The 17,837-nt window shown below is 38.1% G+C and overlaps 1 protein-coding gene across 1 annotated transcript in view; it reads right to left on the reverse strand.

Annotated features, from left to right (window-relative positions):
* Positions 1-2,753, reverse strand: part of SPAG16 (sperm associated antigen 16) — a 1,071,408-nt gene extending 1,068,655 nt beyond the window's left edge. Inside the window, exon 1 of the mRNA XM_040228573.1 lies at positions 2,599-2,753. Within this exon, the coding sequence (XP_040084507.1) occupies positions 2,599-2,725 (127 nt within the window). The 5' untranslated portion in view covers positions 2,726-2,753. The remainder of the gene's footprint in view (positions 1-2,598) is intronic.
* Between the last annotated feature and the right edge of the window lie 15,084 nt (positions 2,754-17,837).

The raw sequence follows: 17,837 nt of genomic DNA on the forward strand, positions 1-17,837 counted from the left end.
CAGAGGAACCAGAGATCAAACTGCCAACATCTGCTGGATCATCCAAAAAGAGAGTTTCAGAAAATACATCTACTTTTGCTTTATTGACTATGCGAAAGCCTTTGACTGTGTGGATCACAATAAACTGTGGAAAATTCTGAAAGAGATGGAAATACCAAACCACCTGACCTGCCTCTTGAGAAATCTACATACAGGTCAGGAAGCAACAGTTAGAACTGGACATGGAACAACAGACTGGTTCCAAATAGGAGAAGGAGTATGTCAAGGCTGTATATTGTCACCCTGCTTATTTAACTTATATGCAGAGTACATCATGAGAAATGCTGGGCTGGAGGAAGCACAAGCTTGAATCAAGATTGCAGGGAGAAATATCAATAACCTCAGATATGCAGATGACACCATCCTTATGGCAGAAAGTGAAGAACTAAAGAGCCTCCTAATGAAAGTGAAAGAGGAGAGTTAAAAAGTTGGCTTAAAGCTCAACATTCAGAAAACAAAGATCATGGCATCTGGTCCCATCACTTGGGAAATAGATGGGGAAACAGTGGCTGACTTCATCTTTTGGGGTTCCAAACTCACTGCAGATGGTGATTGCAGCCATGAAATTAAAAGATGCTTACTCCTTGGAAGGAAAGTTATGACTAACCTAGACAGCATATTCAAAAGCAGAGACATTACTTTACCAACAAAGGTCCATCTAGTCAAGGCTATGGTTTTTCCAGTCATCATGTATGGATGTGAGAGTTGGAATATAAAGAAAGCTGAGTGCCGAAGAATTGATGCTTTTGACTGTGGTGTTGGAGCAGACTCTTGAGAGCCCCTTGGACTGCAAGATCTAACCAGTCCATCCTAAAGGAGATCAATCCTGGGATTTCATTGGAAGGACTCATGTTCAAGCTGAAACTCCAATACATTGGCCACCTGTTGCGAAGAGCACACTCATTTGAAAAGACCCTGATTCTGGGAGAAACTGAGTGCAGAAGGAGAAGGGGACAACAGAGGATGAGATGGTTGGATGGTATTACCGACTCAATGAACATGGGTTTGGGTAGACTACAGCAGTTGGTGATGGATAGGGAGGCCTGGCATCCTGTGGTTCATAGGGTCACAAAGAGTTGGACATGACTGAGTTACTGACCTGAAAAAGTTATAGTTGCTTATATTTGTAAATGTGATTACTTGGAAAAGTCTAGTATGTTGGCAGTTGAAACTCAGTGACCTCCATGCAAATTCAGTAAAGCAGATTTTCACTAGTGAAAGTTCTCTATATTGGAGTCTTATGACTTATATCATAAAGATGTTTGCAAAAACTTACCTCTATTCGTCTCATGTTAACACTCAAAATACTGTGACAGAAATCGTTTTAATGCAGGCAGATATAAGATGCCTGGTTATCACTAACATGGGTATTGAATAACTTCATGTTTTAGACATAAATCAGCTATGAAAGAGTCACTGAATTGTTTCTGAATTTAAAAAGGAATATTATTGGAAAAGACAGCTTGTTAAGGGTCAGGAGAACAGAATACGAAACCTCACTTACAACACTAAAGCACCCACATCTTTCTCTCAAATTGCTTTCAAATTATTCAAACACACTCCTATAAATATGTCCGCATTGAATAAACTACATTTATTTTCTTTGAGCTTTTCAATCAAGTTCTTCAAAGCTCTTTGTAGCAGGGATGTGTACTGGGCCTGAGTCAGGACAGGTTAATCAGCTTAAAAACCTACAAAATTAATCATTGCTGGATCTCTGAAATCTTGAATTAAAAAGTGGAGTATATTTGAACAACAAAAAAACAGATTTTGCAGTTTCCTTGATACCTTTAAGAATAAAACAGATTACCCATCTCTCTTTTATCTGCCAGAAGAATAGTTATCTTTCTCATGATCCCTCCCCTTCTCTGGTACCATTAATTTAGAGAAGGGGAGCTCAAAATTTTTACCCAAAAAATAGTGAGCGTACACATCCACATGTGGCTATTCAATTTTTCTAGTTATTTCCATTGATAACTGCTCGTCTCTGTCTTATCTGATTTCTTCATAGCATCGCTGAGACTTGTCAGCTCACCAGGATAACATTTAGTTGCTAAAAGGGGTAAAAAGTTATCATCATTAAGTAGCCCACAATGGAACTATCCAGTAGGTCGCTGCTACCAAAACAAATCATAGAAGCACTGGACTACTGGGCCATCTATAGACTGGATATCCTGATGTTAAAGCCTAAACGGAGTGGTTTTTTCCTTAACCTCCGGACGTTCCCCTCGGAATTTATTTTCACGGCATTCCGTGTTTAAGAAAACCAGAGTGAAAGAAGGGTTGGATTAATTTGTGGGGCTACTTTAAACAAAACTGCAAAGTTTCCTGAGTGGTGACTACGAACTTTTTCCAACAGGAACACACCAGCCTACAACTACAACAAGGCGAAAAATTACAGTGGGCAGCTTTCCGGGGTCGCGGTGTTGGAAAGATCACCGTGAGATCCAACAGGCGCCTCTACCAGCTGGCGGACCCCAGGCTTCAAAGGGCGCCCTCGCTCCCAACACCCGTTACCGCGGCCAGCGTCTGGGTGCCGCGCCTACACGCGAAGGATACGCTCCAGGTAGTAGGCACCCTCAGCAGCCACCGCCTCCGCGGTGTCCCCGGCAGCCGACAAGCCCATGCCCAACGCTTCTTCCAGGACCCGCAGGGCCGAGGAGGGCGTCCCTTGCTGAGTAGCCATCTGAAACGCTCCGGGGGCCTTGCCCCTGACTGGCCGCCGCAGCCCTAGGGCCAACCGGGAAGACGTAGAGTAGAACGCAGACGCAGCTCTCGCGAGAGTCTGGCCTCCACCCCTCCCACCACGCGGGCCCGGAAGGGCTGCCTAGAGCCCTGAGGGTTGAAGCCCTCCGCGCTTCCTACGTTACCGGGGCAACCTCCGTTCCCTAGTTACCCTAACACTCAACAAGCAGTGCCTGGAGTGGAGGAGGTAAAATGAAATCAGTGGACTTGGTTTGCACACATTTTCTAACCGAAGTAGCTTGGTTTTCTTCAGTTTTGATCCTGAAGCATTTGATTTTCACTTTGCTTTCTTCTCTAAATTGTCTTTTTTTGGTTCTTACAGGCCCATCATCAGTTCCCAGATATTTTAGGCATGTGTAGAGTCCTAGCTTTTCCCAAGGAAAGCTAACCAAAAAGAGGAAGATCTTCAGCGCCTTGGAGAGGAGGGGAAAAAAATCCTAAAAATCATAACTGAGAGATTGGCCCAGGGGAACTACAAATAAAAACCCTAAATAATTCCGTTCTCATGCTCCTTTAAAGTAATAATTATCTGGACATCTGTTATGACTTTAGTTTTATATTCTGGGACTTGGAGGTATATGTTAATTCTTACCGAAGTAATGCTGTTTCCATAAGAATTTTGAAGTACAAGTGATCCTAAAATAATGTATAATAAATGTTTGCCCAATCATGTGCAATCCTTTTGCTATGACATAATTTTGTTTGGGTTTATATTGTGTATGTATCAGAAGCATCTACAGGGCCCTTTTCTTTACAGATTCTTTTTTTATCTTAGACTCTTGAAAAAATCATGTCAAACAGCAACTCATTATATAAGTTCCCATTAATACCAAAAAAAAAAATAGTGGTAACTTCTAATGAAATGATTAACAGCTTCATTATTGGAACCAGAGAGGCTGCATTCAGAACCTGACTCCACCATTCAGTTCAGTTCAGTTCAGTCGCTCAGTCATGTCCGACTCTGCGACTCCATGGACTGCAACCTGCCAGGCTTCTCTGTCCATCACCAACTCCCAGAGCCTACTCAAACTCAGGTGCATCCAGTCGTTGATGTCATCCAACCATCTCATCCTCTGTCATCCCCTTCTCCTCCCACCTTCAATCTTTCCCAGAATCAGGGTCTTTTCAAATGAGTCAGCTCTTTGCATCAGGTGGCCAAAGTATTGCAATTTCAGCTTTAACATCAGTCCTTCCAATGAACACCCAGGACTGATCTCCTTTAGGAAGGACTGGTTGGATCTTCTTGCAGTCCAAGGGGCTCTCAAGAGTCTTTCCAACACCACAATTCAAAAGCATCAAGCCTTTGTTTTCTCTTCTCTAAAACAATAATTTTAATATCCACCTTACTAAAATATAGATTAAATGAAATATATGAGAAGTACTAAACGTCATGAAGAAGCAAGGTCTCTACCTACAAAAGTAAATCTTTCTCGTTCAGAAATTTTATATTTTTTTTGAAAGGAAGTGTAATAGACATCTAAATAGAGCTTTATAAAAGCTCTACTCCAATAGAGCTTTATAAAATGGTTTCATTGGATATTTTCGTTTTATATCACTATTAAAACAAAGTTACCCTCCCCAACATAGTGTTCAATATATCAAACATTTTCAGTATTTGTTTATAAAATATACTTAAAATATTAAATAAGTTAGCCAATCCCCAATTGGATATTAAATTTATAAGAAATTTAAATATCTACAAAAAAATTCTAAGGCAAAATTTAAATACATTTAGAAATGTCAAATACTCAAAAAGGGAGATATGTTCTAGAAAACTCTCAAGAGTTCCTTGGACTGCTAGGAGATCAAACCAGTCAATCCTAAAGGAAATCAATCCTGAATAGTCACTGGAAGGACAGATACTAAAGCTGAAACTCCAATACTTTGGCCACCTGATGCAAAGAGCCAACTCATTGGAAAAGACCCTGATGCTGGGAAAGATTGAAGGCAGAAAAAGAAAGGGATGAGGGATGAGAGATGATATCATCCTTATCTAGGATAAGATGGTAGGATGGCATTACTGACTCAATAGACATGAATTTGAGCAAGCTCCAGGACACAGTAAAGAACTGGGAAACCTGGAATGCTGCAGTCCACCGGGTCACAAAGAATCATCAGCAACAAGAATCATAATGTCAGCTCAGTTTATTTTTCTCCCTCAGTTCTTACCTCATCACGATAAAAATTTGGAATGATGGACTAAAGTGTTTATAGCTCAGTTTAGCTCAAGCAGACAGAAATTTTATTAGACAAACACTTTCAAAATATGAGAGCAGGCCAAACTTAAAGCAAGCTTGTTTTTCCCTGTTGGCATCCCCCCTTTTTATATTTCCAGTCTCCTCCTTCTGGTTATGCCCTGTGCAAAATAGGGCTTATACTCACCACCAATCAATGAAAGGGAATGCAAGTGGGCATACACTCAAGGCTGATTGACATTTGCACATTATATAACAGCAGACTGTGTTTATGTCTTTCCATAATTCAGTCTGTTATAATCAGATGTAGAAAATTTATAAATCCTTAATGGTCTCCTTGCTGCTTAGGTTACTTTGAAAAACCCCAGTGGTTTTTTTGTATCCACTGTGTGTCTACAGCTCATATGCAGGAGTTAGTAAAGTCTCTGTGGTTATTTTGTAGCACATCTGTGAGCTCTCCTGGGTGTGTCTGGGATGGGTTTTTGAGATCAGCTGGCATCCCTTTCAACCAGACCTCTCCTCCTTGCTCATGACTAACTTCCTACCTAACAATAAGAAAACAGATAAATTATGACCAATATTCACTGCTTACAGTGGAGAAGAAATGGAAAAGATTCTTCTCAAAAGAGCCAAAAAATATAAATAAATAAATCGTACAACTTAAGTATCACTACACCACTCCTCAAAACCATGTTGTTGTTGTTTTTAAATTTGAGATGTCTCATTTTCTAAGTGTTCTAAGTAATCAAAGCTTTAGCTTAGAATTACCAATTTGATTATATCCATTTTATGAATTTTAGTTGTCGCCCAAGATATTTTGGCTCCCATACAATTTGAACACATTTCATAAGACCTGGACAACAGTGTATTTAAAAACTAAAATTACTAGTGTCTTTAATATCTTTGTAAACCTTTAGATTTTTATAAGCATGAGTAATATTTTAAAATGCAATTAAATAAAAGCAAAAATAACCTTAATGAACATAAACAAAATCAATAATTACCTTCAGATAAAAATTGGGATGCCACCTTCTGTGGTGAGTGCTAATATGTTAACCAGTATATCTTTGCAATGGATGAATTTGAAAATAATCCTTTTACATTGGAATTCTTGTTCTGTTAACTGCTAGTTTAATTGAAAAGAGGTTTGAAAGCCTTATTAAGAAAAAACAAAAACTTCAGATCACAAGAGTCATTTCAGTTATAATGCTGTCTTTAGTCCTTCCATCCTATAATCCTTACTTATAAAAATATTTTACAAATTTCCTTTAAATGTAAAAAAAAAGAAAAGTTCCTTAACATTCTGATGAATGAACAGAAAGCTATCTAGTTTCCCCTTGAATGTTCCTGAAAGCAGTTAATAAAGAAAACCAGTGAAGATAGTCAAAATGAAGCAAAAAGCACAAAGGTGAACAGATTTTATTCTTCCCAGACTAAATGATCCAGTTTTGTGAAAGTGAAATTATTTTTAAAAGCAAAACCAGAAAAGAATCTGACAATGTATTTACCTTCATATTCATAGTTTCAAAGCAGAAAATGCTCTTATGTAAAGGTCAATTACTATTCAATTTTCAGATGTTGAGTGCTCCTTTACTACAGATAGAGCCCAAGTCATATACAGATACATCTTTTCCTACAAGTTACTATCTTATTTTCTTTCAAAAGCTCACAGTAAATGGTAGTTTTAGAATTTCAGAATTCATACTAGTGGTAATTGACTATAGTCAGCCATACAGCTATATTTTCCCTTTTTTCACTAATGAAAATTTGCAAGTTCAAGTTGCTGTGTTCTTAGCCCATGTGGTTCAAATTGAATCAATCCTCTGACTTTTTTGAGGAGCACATGACCCAAGATTAACATAATGAGAGTTCTCTTGGCTGCAATGATCAGCTGCTAACTTAGCATGTGACCTAAAAAGAGTCAATGAGACATGGTGGGAAATTGTTCGTGATTCTGTGTGGAAAAAAATTTTATTTCATCCCTTGGGACGAGTCTTCTCCAGCACCAAAATTCAAAAGCATCAATTCTTCGGTGCTCAGCCTTCTTTATTGTCCAGCTCTCATATCCGTACATGACTACTAGAAAAACCATAGCTTTGACTATGCAGACGTTTGTTGGCAAGTCATGTGTCTGCCTTTTAATATGTTGCCTAGGTATGTCATAGCTTTTCTTTCAAGGATTAGTTCAGTTCAGTTCAGCCACTCGGTTGTGTCCTCCTCTTTGAGACCCCATGAATTGCAGCACGCAAGGCCTCCCTGTCCATCACCATATCCCTGAGTTCACTCAAACTCACATCTATTGAGTCAGTGATGCCATCCAGCCATCTCATCCTCTGTCATCCCCTTCTCCTCCTGCCTCCAATCCCTCCCAGCATCAGAGTCTTTTCCAATGAGTCAACTCTTCGCATGAGGTGGCCAAAGTACTGGAGTTTCAGCTTTACCATCATTCCTTCCAAAGAACAACCAGGACTGAGCTTGTTTAGAATGGACTGGTTGGATCTCCTTGCAGTCCAAGGGACTCTCAAGAGTCTTCTCAACACTGCAGTTCAAAAGCATCAATTCTTCAGCACTCAGCATTCTGCACAGTCCAACACTCACATCCATACATGACTACTGGAAAAACCATAGCCTTGACTAGATGCACCTTAGTCGGCAAAGTAATGTCTCTGCTTTTGAATATGCTATCTAGGTTGGTCATAACTTTCCTTCATCTGCAGTGATTTTGGAGCCCCCCAAAATAAAGTCTGACACTGTTTCCGCTGTTTCCCCATCTATTTCCCATGAAGTGATGGGACCAGATGCCATGATCTTCATTTTCTGAATGTTGGGTTTTAAGCCAACTTTTTCACTCTCCTCTTTCACTTTCATCAAGAGACTTTTTACTTCCTCTTCACTTTCTGCCATAAGGGTGGTGTCATCTGCATATCTGAGATTATTGATATTTCTCCAAGCAATCTTGATTCCACCTTGTGCTTCTTCCAGCCCAGCATTTCTCAAGATGTACTCTGCATATAAGTTAAATAAGCAGGGTGACTATATACAGCCTTGACGTACTCCTTTTCCTATTTGGAACCATTCTGTTGTTCCATGTCCAGTTCTAACTGTTGCTTCCTGACCTGAATACAGGTTTCTCAAGAGGCAGGTCAGGTGATCTGGTATTCCCATCTCTTGAAGAATTTTCCACAGTTTATTGTGATCCACACAGTCAAAGGCTTTGGCATAGTCAATAAAGCAGAAATAGATGTTTTTCTGGAACTCTCTTGCTTTTTCCATGATCCAGTGGATGTTGGCAATTTGATCTTTGGTTCCTCTGCCTTTCTAAAATGAGTATACCACCCAAAGCAATCTATAGATTCAATGCAATCCTTATCAAGCTATCAACAGTATTTTTCACAGAGCTAGAACAAATGATTTGTATGGAAATACAAAAAAACCTTGAATAGCCAAAGCAATCTTGAGAAAGAAGAATGGAACTGGAGGAATCAACCTGCCTGACTTCAGGCTCTACTACAAAGCCACAGTCATCAAGACAGTATGGTACTGGGACAAAGACAGAAATATAGATCAATGGAACAAAATAGAAAGCCCAGATATTAATCCACACACCTAGAATACCTTATTTTTGACAAAGGAGGCAAGAAAATACAATGGAGAAAAGAAAATCTCTTTAACAAGTGGTGCTTGGAAAACTGGTCAACCACTTGTAAAAGAAACTAGAACACTTTCTAACACCATACACAAAAATAAACTCAAAATGGATTAAAGACCTAAATGTAAGACCAGAAACTATAAAACTTCTAGAGGAGAACATAGGCAAAACACTCTCTGACATAAATCACAGCAGCATCGTCTATGACCCACCTCCCAGAATATTGGAAATAAAAGCAAAAATAAACAAATGGGACCTAATTAAACTTAAAAGCTTCTGCACAACAAAGGAAACTATAAGCAAGGTGAAAAGACAGCCTTCAAAATGGGAGAAAATAATAACAAATGAAGCAACTGACAACTAATCTCAAAAATATACAAACAACACCTGCAGCTCAATTCCAGAAAAATAAATGACCCAATCAAAAAATGGGCCAAAGAGCTAAACAGACATTTCTCCAAAGAAGACATACAGATGGCTAACAAACACATGAAAAGATGCTCAACATCACTCATTATCAGAGAAATGCAGATGAAAACCACAATGAGGTACCATTTCACGCCAGTCAGAATGGCTGTGATCCAAAAATCTACAAGCAATAAATGCTGGAGAGGGTGTGGAGAAAAGGGAACCCTCTTACACTGTTGGTGGGAATGCAAACTAGTACAGCCACTATGGAGAACAGTATGGAGATTCCTTTAAAAACTGGAAAAAGAACTGTCTTATGACCCAGCAATCCCACTGTTGGGCATACACACTGAGGAAACCAGAATTGAAAGAGACACGTGTACCCCAATGTTCATCGCAGCACTGTTTATAATAGCCAGGACATAGAAGCAACCTAGATGTCTATCAACAGATGATTGAATAAGAAAGCTGTGGTACATATACACAGTGGAGTATTACTCAGCCATTTTAAAAAAGAATACATTTGAATCCGTTCTAATGAGGTGGATGAAACTGGAGCCTATCATACAGAGTGAAGTAAGCCAGAAAGAAAAACATCAATACAGTGTTAATGCATATATATGGAATTTAGAAAGATGGTAACGATAACCCTGTATACGAGATAGCAAAAGAGACACAGATGTATAGAACAGTCTTTTGGACTCTGTGGGAGAGGGAGAGGGTGGGATGATTTGGGAGAATGGCATTGAAACATGTATAATATCATATAAGAAACAAATCACCAGTCCAGTTTCGATGCAGGATACAGGATGCTTGAGGCTGATACACTGGGATGAGGCAGTTGGGAGCGGGGTTCAGGATGGGAAACACATGTATACCCGTGGTGGATTCATGTTGATATATGGCAAAACCAATACAATATTGTAAAGTAAAAAAAAAAAAAAAAAAAAGTTTTCATTGGAATGAAAAAAATAAATAAATAAAATAAAACCAGCTTGAACATTTGGAAGTTCACAGTTCACGTATTGCTGAAGCCTGGCTTGGAGAATTTTGAGCATTACTTTACTAGCATGTGAGATGAGTGCAATTGTGCAGTAGTTTGAGCATTCTTTGGCATTGCCTTTCTTTGGGATTGGAATGAAATCTGACCTTTTCCAGTCCTGTGGCCACTGCTGAGTTTTCCAAATTTGCTGGCATATTGAGTGCAGCACTTTCACAGCATCATCTTTCAGCATTTTAAATAGCTCAACTGGAATTCCATCACCTCCACTAGCTTTGTTCGTAGTGATGCTTTCTAAGGCCCACTTGACTTCACATTCCAGGATGTCTGGCTCTAGGTGAGTGATCACACCATCATGATTATCTGGGTGGTGAAGCTCTTTTTTGTACAGTTATTCTGTGTATCCTTGCCACCTCTTCTTAATATTTTCTGTTTCTATTAGGTCCATACCATTTCTGTCCTTTATCGAGCCCATCTTTGCATGAAATGTTCCCTTGATATCTCTAATTTTCTTGAAGAGATCTCTAGTCTTTCCCATTCTGTTGTTTTCCTCTATTTCTTTGCACTGATTGCTAAAGAAGGCTTTCTTATCGCTTCTTGCTATTCTTTGGAACTCTGCATTCAGATGCTTATATCTTTCCTTTTCTCCTTTGCTTTTCGCCTCTCTTCTTTTCACAGCTATTTGTAAGGCCTCCCCAGACAGCCATTTTGCTTTTTTACATTTCTTTTCCATGGGGATGGTCTTGATCCCTGTCTCCTCTACCATATCATGAACCTCTGTCCATAGTTCATCAGGCACTCTGTCTATCAGATCTATTCCTTTAAATCTATTTCTCGCTTCCACTATATAATCATAAGGGATTTGATTTCGGTCATACCTGAATGGTCTAGTGGTTTCCCCTATTTTCTTCAATTTAAGTCTGAATTTGGCAATAAGGAGTTCATGATTTGAGCCACAGTCAGCTCTCAGTCTTGTTTTTGCTGACTGTATAGAGCTTCTTCCTCTTTGCCTGCAAAGAATATAATCAATCTGATTTCGGTGTTGACCATCGGGTGATGTCCATGTGTAGAGTCTTCTCTTGTGTTGTTGGAAGAGGGTGTTTGCTATGACCAGTGCGTTCTCTTGGCAAAACTCTATTAGCCTTTGCCCTCCTTCATTCTGTATTCCAAGGCCAAATTTGTCTGTTACTCCGGTGTTTCTTGACTTCTTACTTTTGCATTCCAGTCCCCTATAATGAAAAGGACATCTTTTTGGGGTGTTAGTTCTAAAAGGTCTTGTAGGTCTTCATAGAACCGTTCAACTTCAGCTTTTTCAGCATTACTGGTTGGGGCATAGACTTGGATTACCATGATATTGAATGGTTTGCCTTGGAAATGAACAGAGATCATTCTGTCATTTTTGAGATTGTATCCAAGTACTGCATTTCAGACTCTTTTGTTGACCATGATGCCTATTCCATTTCTTCTAAGGGATTCCTGCCCGCAGTAGTAGATATAATGGTCATCTGAGTTAAATTCACCCATTCCAGTCCATTTTAGTTCACTGACTCCTAGAATGTCAACGTTCACTCTTGCCATCTCCTGTTTGACCACTTCCAATTTCCCTTGATTCATGGACCTAACATTCCAGGTTCCTATGCAATATTGCTCTTTACAGCATCAGACCATGCTTCTATCACTAGTCACATCAACAACTGGGTATTGTTTTTGCTTTGGCTCCATCCCTTCATTCTTTCTGGAGTTATTTCTCCACTGATCTCCAGTAGCATGTTGGGCTCCTACCTGCCTGGGGAATTGCTCTTTCAATATCCTATCATTTTGTCTTTAAGCATCTTTTAATTTCATGGCTGCAGTCACTGTCAGCAGTGAATTTGGAGCCCAAGAAAATAAAAGCCTGTCACTGTTCAATTGTTTCCCTATCTATTTGCCATGAAGTAATAGGACTGGGTACCATGATCTTAGCTTTTTGAATGTTGAGTTTTAGGCAAGGCTCCTCACTCCTCTATTTCACCTACATCAAGAAGCTTTTAATTCCTCTTCACTTTCTGCCATAAGGGTGGTGTCATCTGCATATCTGAGGTTGTTGATATTTCTTCTAGAAATCTTGATTTGAGCTTGTGACTCATCCAGCCCAGCATCCCTCATGATGTCCTCTGCATATAAGTTAATTAAGCAGGGTGACAATATACAGCCATCATGTACTCCTTTCCCAGTTTTGAACAAGTCCATTGTTTCAAGTCTGCTTCTAACTGTTGCTTCTTGTCCTGCATACAGGTTTCTCAGGAGGCATGTAAGGTGGTCTAGTATTCCCATCTCTTTAAGAATTTTCCACAGTTTGTTGTGATCTATACAATCAAAAGCTTTGCATAGTCAGTAATGTAGGAGATGTTTTTCTGGAATTCTCTTGCTGTTTCTATGATCCAGCGGATGTTGGCAATTTGATCTCTGGTTCCTCTGCCTTTCCTAAAGTCAGCTTGTATATCTAGAAGTTCTCAGTTCACATACTGTTGAAGCCTAGCTTGAAGGATTTTGAGCATCACCTTGCTAGCATGTGGAATGAGTACAATCATGCAGTAGTTTGAATATTCTTTGGCATTGCCCTTCTTTGGGATTGGAATGAAAATTGCCCTTTTCCATTCCTGTGGCCACTGCTGAGTTTTCCAGATTTGCTGACATAGTAAATATATAGTCATGAATAAATGCATATAGACATACATAGATGTGTGATTATGTCTTTGTTTTATTATATACAGCCTTTTTCATTTTTTTCTTTTTGGCCTCACCCTTTCCAATCTCCTCACCTTTCTCCCACATCAGCTCACTTGCATCAAGTTTATCTGTGTTAACAATATGAGGTCCTTCTATATTTTCCTCATTTGCCACCCACTATGACCTCTAAATATCATACACTTTTATTTCTGAGTATGTCAGGTTACAAGGCTTATCAATCTCCAGATGCTGAGCTGTTTCTGTAATCATATATGTAACTAAAAAACGTTGAGAAAACCACGACTTGATAGAGAGATGTTAGATTATTTGTATAAATAAATTTCACTTTGTTAGTGGCTGTATTTTATTCCTTAATGTACATATAATAGTATTTAATTTTCCACTGTAAAAATGCCACCATGAGCAATAATAGAATAAAATTCATGTACATATAACTTTAGTTAATATTGCTTTGATTTCTGTCATATAGATTCTATAGGCTGGTAGAAAATCTGCATCAAGGGTATATTATATTTAATCTCAGTAATACTTGCCAGATAATTTCCACAAATATTTTAAACCTCACATTTATATCTGCAGTGTGTATATGTATAGCTTTCCTTTAAATTTTGACTTCTCTAGGAATAACAAGACATCTCAGTATTACACTAATTTTCACTCCCTGACAACTAGTGAACTGTAATTTCTCATTCATGTCTATTTTCATTTCAATTTACAATATTGTAAAGTGTATTTTACCATTTTCCTCTTTTCTATATTTTTGGTCAAATTGTGATAGCTGCTTGTAAATTATTGATATTAGGTCTTAGCCTATCAAATCTGTTACAGATATTTTCCCACATTTCTCATCTTATCATTGGCATTATTTTTAATATATTTTAAAATGAAACAATTTGCAGTTTTCCTATAGCCAATTACTTTACTAGTGTATGAGATGAGTGCAATTGTGTGGTAGTTTGAGCATTCTTTGGCATTGCCTTTCTTTGGGACTGGAATGAAAACTGACCTTTCCCAATCCTGTGACCACTGCTGAGTTTTTCAGATTTACTGACATATTGAGTGCAGCACTTTCATAACATCATCTTTTAGGATTTTGAAAGCTCAACTGGAATTCCATCACCTCCACTAGATTTGTTCATAGTGATGCTTCCTAAGGCCCACTTGATTTTACATTCCAGGATGTCTGGCTGTAGGTGAGTGATCACACCATCGGGATTATCTGGGTCATGAACCTCTTTTCTGTACAGTTCTTCTGTGTATCCTTGCCACCTCTTCTTAATATCTTCTGCTCCTGTATGCAGATCAGGAAGCAACAGTTAGAACTGGACATGAAACAACAGACTGGTTCCAAATAGGAAAATGAGTACATCAAGCCTGTATATTGGCACCCTGCTTATTTAACTTCTATGCAGAGTACATCATGAGAAACACTGGCCTGGAAGAAGCACAAGCTGGAATCAAGATTGCCAGGAAAATATCAATAACCTCAAATATGCAGATGACACCAACCTTATGGCAGAAAGTGAAGAGGAACTAAAGAGCCTCTTGATGAAAGTGAAAGAGGGGAGTGAAAAAGTTGGCTTAAAGCTCAACATTCAGAAAACGAAGATCATGGCATCCAGTCCCATCATGGCAAATAGATGGGGAAACAGTGGCTGACTTTATTTTGGGGGGTTCCAAAATCAGTGCACATGGTGACTGCAGCCATGAAATTAAAAGACGCTTACTCCTTGGAAGGAAAGTTACGACCAACCTAAACAGCATATTCAAAAGCAGAGACGTTACTTTGCCAACAAAGGTCCATCTAGTCAAGTCTATGGTTTTTCCAGTCATCATGTATGGATGTGAGAGTTGGACTATAAAGAAAGCTGAGTGCTGAAGAATTGATGTATTTGAACTGTGGTGTTGGAGAAGACTCTAGAAAGTCCCTTGGACTGCAAGGAAATCCAACCAGTCCTTCTTTTTAAAGAAGATCAGTCCTGGGTATTCATTGGAAGGACTGATGTTAAAGCTGAAACTCCAATACTTTGGCCACCTGATGTGAAGAGCTGACTTATTTGAGAAAACTCTGATGCTGGGAAAGACTGAGGGCAGGAGGAGAAGGGGACAACAGAGGATGAGATGGTTGGATGGCATCACCAACTCAATGGACATGAGTTTGGGTAAACTCCAGGGGTTGGTGATGGACAGGGAGGCCTAGTGTGCTGCGGTTCATGGAGTCACAAAGAGTTGGACACAACTGAGCGACTGAACTGAACTATAGCCAATTACGGCTATATTTTTTGTTTTCCAGGTTTACAGTTTCTATTAAGAATATTTTACAAGATCTTAGATATTATAAACACTTTCCTAAAGTCTTTTGTCTCAGGTTTTATTCTTTATCTTCCATCTTTAAGTTTTTTCTCATTTGGAGTTTATTTTTGTATAGGAGATAAGATAGATTCCAATTTTACTTCTTTTAGGTAGATAGCCAATAATATCTGAACAAAATTACCAGAAAAAAAGTAATTTTCCTTTTCATTTGAACATATAATTTAAACATTAAAGTATCATTTTTACTGAGATTTATTTATGAAATATGTTTTCTATTCCTGTAACTTGTTAGTTTCTTTACTAATACTGTATTTCTTTGCGTTTCATGGCTTTTCCATTCTGCTCTGCTGTGGAATGTCAAGTCCCTTTTCAGGTTTCTCTTTTATTCTTAGCTCTTTTGGGGTAATAAACATTAATATTGTTTACACATGCTCCTCCCCCTAAAATATCACATTGAGATTCTCATTAGAACTGCATTAAATACATATACTAATTTTAGGAGAATTGACTTTATAATAATAACATCTTCTTGACTAAGAACATAGTAGTGCCTTTCATTTGCTCAATATTGTTTTTTGTTTTTCAATAAGATTTTTTACTGATATATTTCAAACATTTATAAAAGTATGGCAAATCATTTAATACATACCTTTTACAAAAATTAAATTGTTCTTTTACTTGGGAAAATATTTTATATATAGCAATTTCCAGTTACGTTGAGTTCTTTGATTTAAATCATTTCATTTTGTCCTGTGAAGCATTTTTTACAATTTCATTTCATTTGACTTATTTAACAGTTATTGAATTTAATCAGTGTCCTTTACAAACTATTTTCAGGTAAAAGTCTATTTAGTTTTTGTTCGGTTCTCACTCATTTTTGATCAATATATCTACATTGATTTCTTCATCTTGAAATATTACAGTATAAAACCCCAAATAAATAATAAAGAAACATGGTACATTCAAATAAAAAAATTAATAATTTAAAATCTCAATTGATTCAGGTTTAATTATTGCATACAACCTTCTCTTACTACAGACTCCAACTGATTTCTATTCATTCCTTCCTCTTTTTTTTGTCTTTCTCATACTTAAATTTCATGCTATTTGAAATTCTATACATGACATTTGTTGATCAGAAGAAAGAAGCCAAGAATGTAATCAACACCATTTATATATATTGACTTCATTTATGTAATCTGAATTTCATCTTACTTGAAATACTTAAAAACACCTGATCTGGTATTTCTAGTCACCAAACTAGAAACGTGATTTATAAGGTTGTAGCTGATCAATTCATAGTCTCGAGTTTCCGAGACCACAGGAAGTTTATCATTTATCATTCTGATAGTCAAATTCTAAACACAAAATTATTTCTACTTCAGCTCAACTTAACAACGAAATGTGTGAACACAAACATCAGTTCAGTTCAGTTCAGTTCAATTCAGTCGCTCTGTTGTGTCCGACTCTTTGCGACCCCATGAACCGCAGCACGCCAGGCCTCCCTGTCCATCACCAACTCCCGGAGTTCACTCAAACTCATGTCCATCGAGTCAGTGATGCCATCCAGCCATCTCATCCTCTGTCGTCCCCTTCTTCTCCTGCCCCCAATCCCTCCCAGCATCAGAGTCTTTTCCAATGAGTCAACTCTTCACATCAGGTGGCCAAAGTACTGGAGTTTCAGCTTTAGCATCATTCCTTCCAAAGAACACTCAGGACTGATCTCCTTTAGAATGGACTGGTTGGATCTCCTTGCAGTCCAAGGGACTCTCAAGGGTCTTCTCCAACACCACAGTTCAAAAGCATCAATTCTTCAGTGCTCAGCCTTCTTCACAGTCCAACTCTCACATCCATACATGACCACTGGAAAAACCATAGCCTTGACTAGACGGACATTTGTTGGCAAAGTAATGTCTCTGCTTTTGAATATGCCATCTAGGTTGGTCATAACTTTCCTTCCAAGGAGTAAGCATCTTTTAATTTCATGGCTGCAATCACCATCTGCAGTGATTTTGGAGCCCAAAAAATAAAGTCTGACACTGTTTCCACTGTTTCCCCATCTATTTCCCACAAACATAATTTGATATAAAAGGACAAAGTATAATTGTATAAGGAAAGCAGCACACTATGACAGTATTCAAAAATAGGAATTAGTGATTAATTTTGTAGAAGTTATTAGGTTGTTTATTTAAATATATATTTGCTGTCAAGCTAGTTGAATAATATACCTATAGAGGTGCTGAACTTGGACTTATGCCATCATTTTCCAGCCTGTTAGAAAATATTTTATAGTTGTAGAGAATTAAAAAATAAATAAATTGCCCAAACCATTGTTAATTGGAATAAACAAGCCAGGAAATAAATCAGCATTATGTTAGAAGTATATCCATATTTTAGGGGGTTGACATAACCATCATTATTGTACCAAGAAATTTCTATTTGTAAATTCAAAAATATAACTTCTTTTCTTTCTCACTCATCTTATCTACCATCTAACTGAGAGATCAGTTTTTTGTTTACCAATTCTTTCATCCATTTCTATATTAATTGTCATAGTGCTGTTAGGCATAAAACGTTGGAGTGCTCACTATTTAAAAGTTTCTGATAAGTTGTATAAACACCTGAATTATTCCACATATGAAAAATACTGCAGTTCAGCTGCCACGATTATTAACAAAGGTCATCTGACTTCAAAGTTCCTTTCTGCTGTAACCTCCCTCCAGAGACTAGACTATTTTCTGCAAAGGCTGTGGAATCA

Source organism: Oryx dammah, unplaced genomic scaffold (assembly GCF_014754425.2).
Source record: "Oryx dammah isolate SB20612 unplaced genomic scaffold, SCBI_Odam_1.1 HiC_scaffold_27, whole genome shotgun sequence".
Lineage (NCBI taxonomy): Eukaryota > Metazoa > Chordata > Mammalia > Artiodactyla > Bovidae > Oryx > Oryx dammah.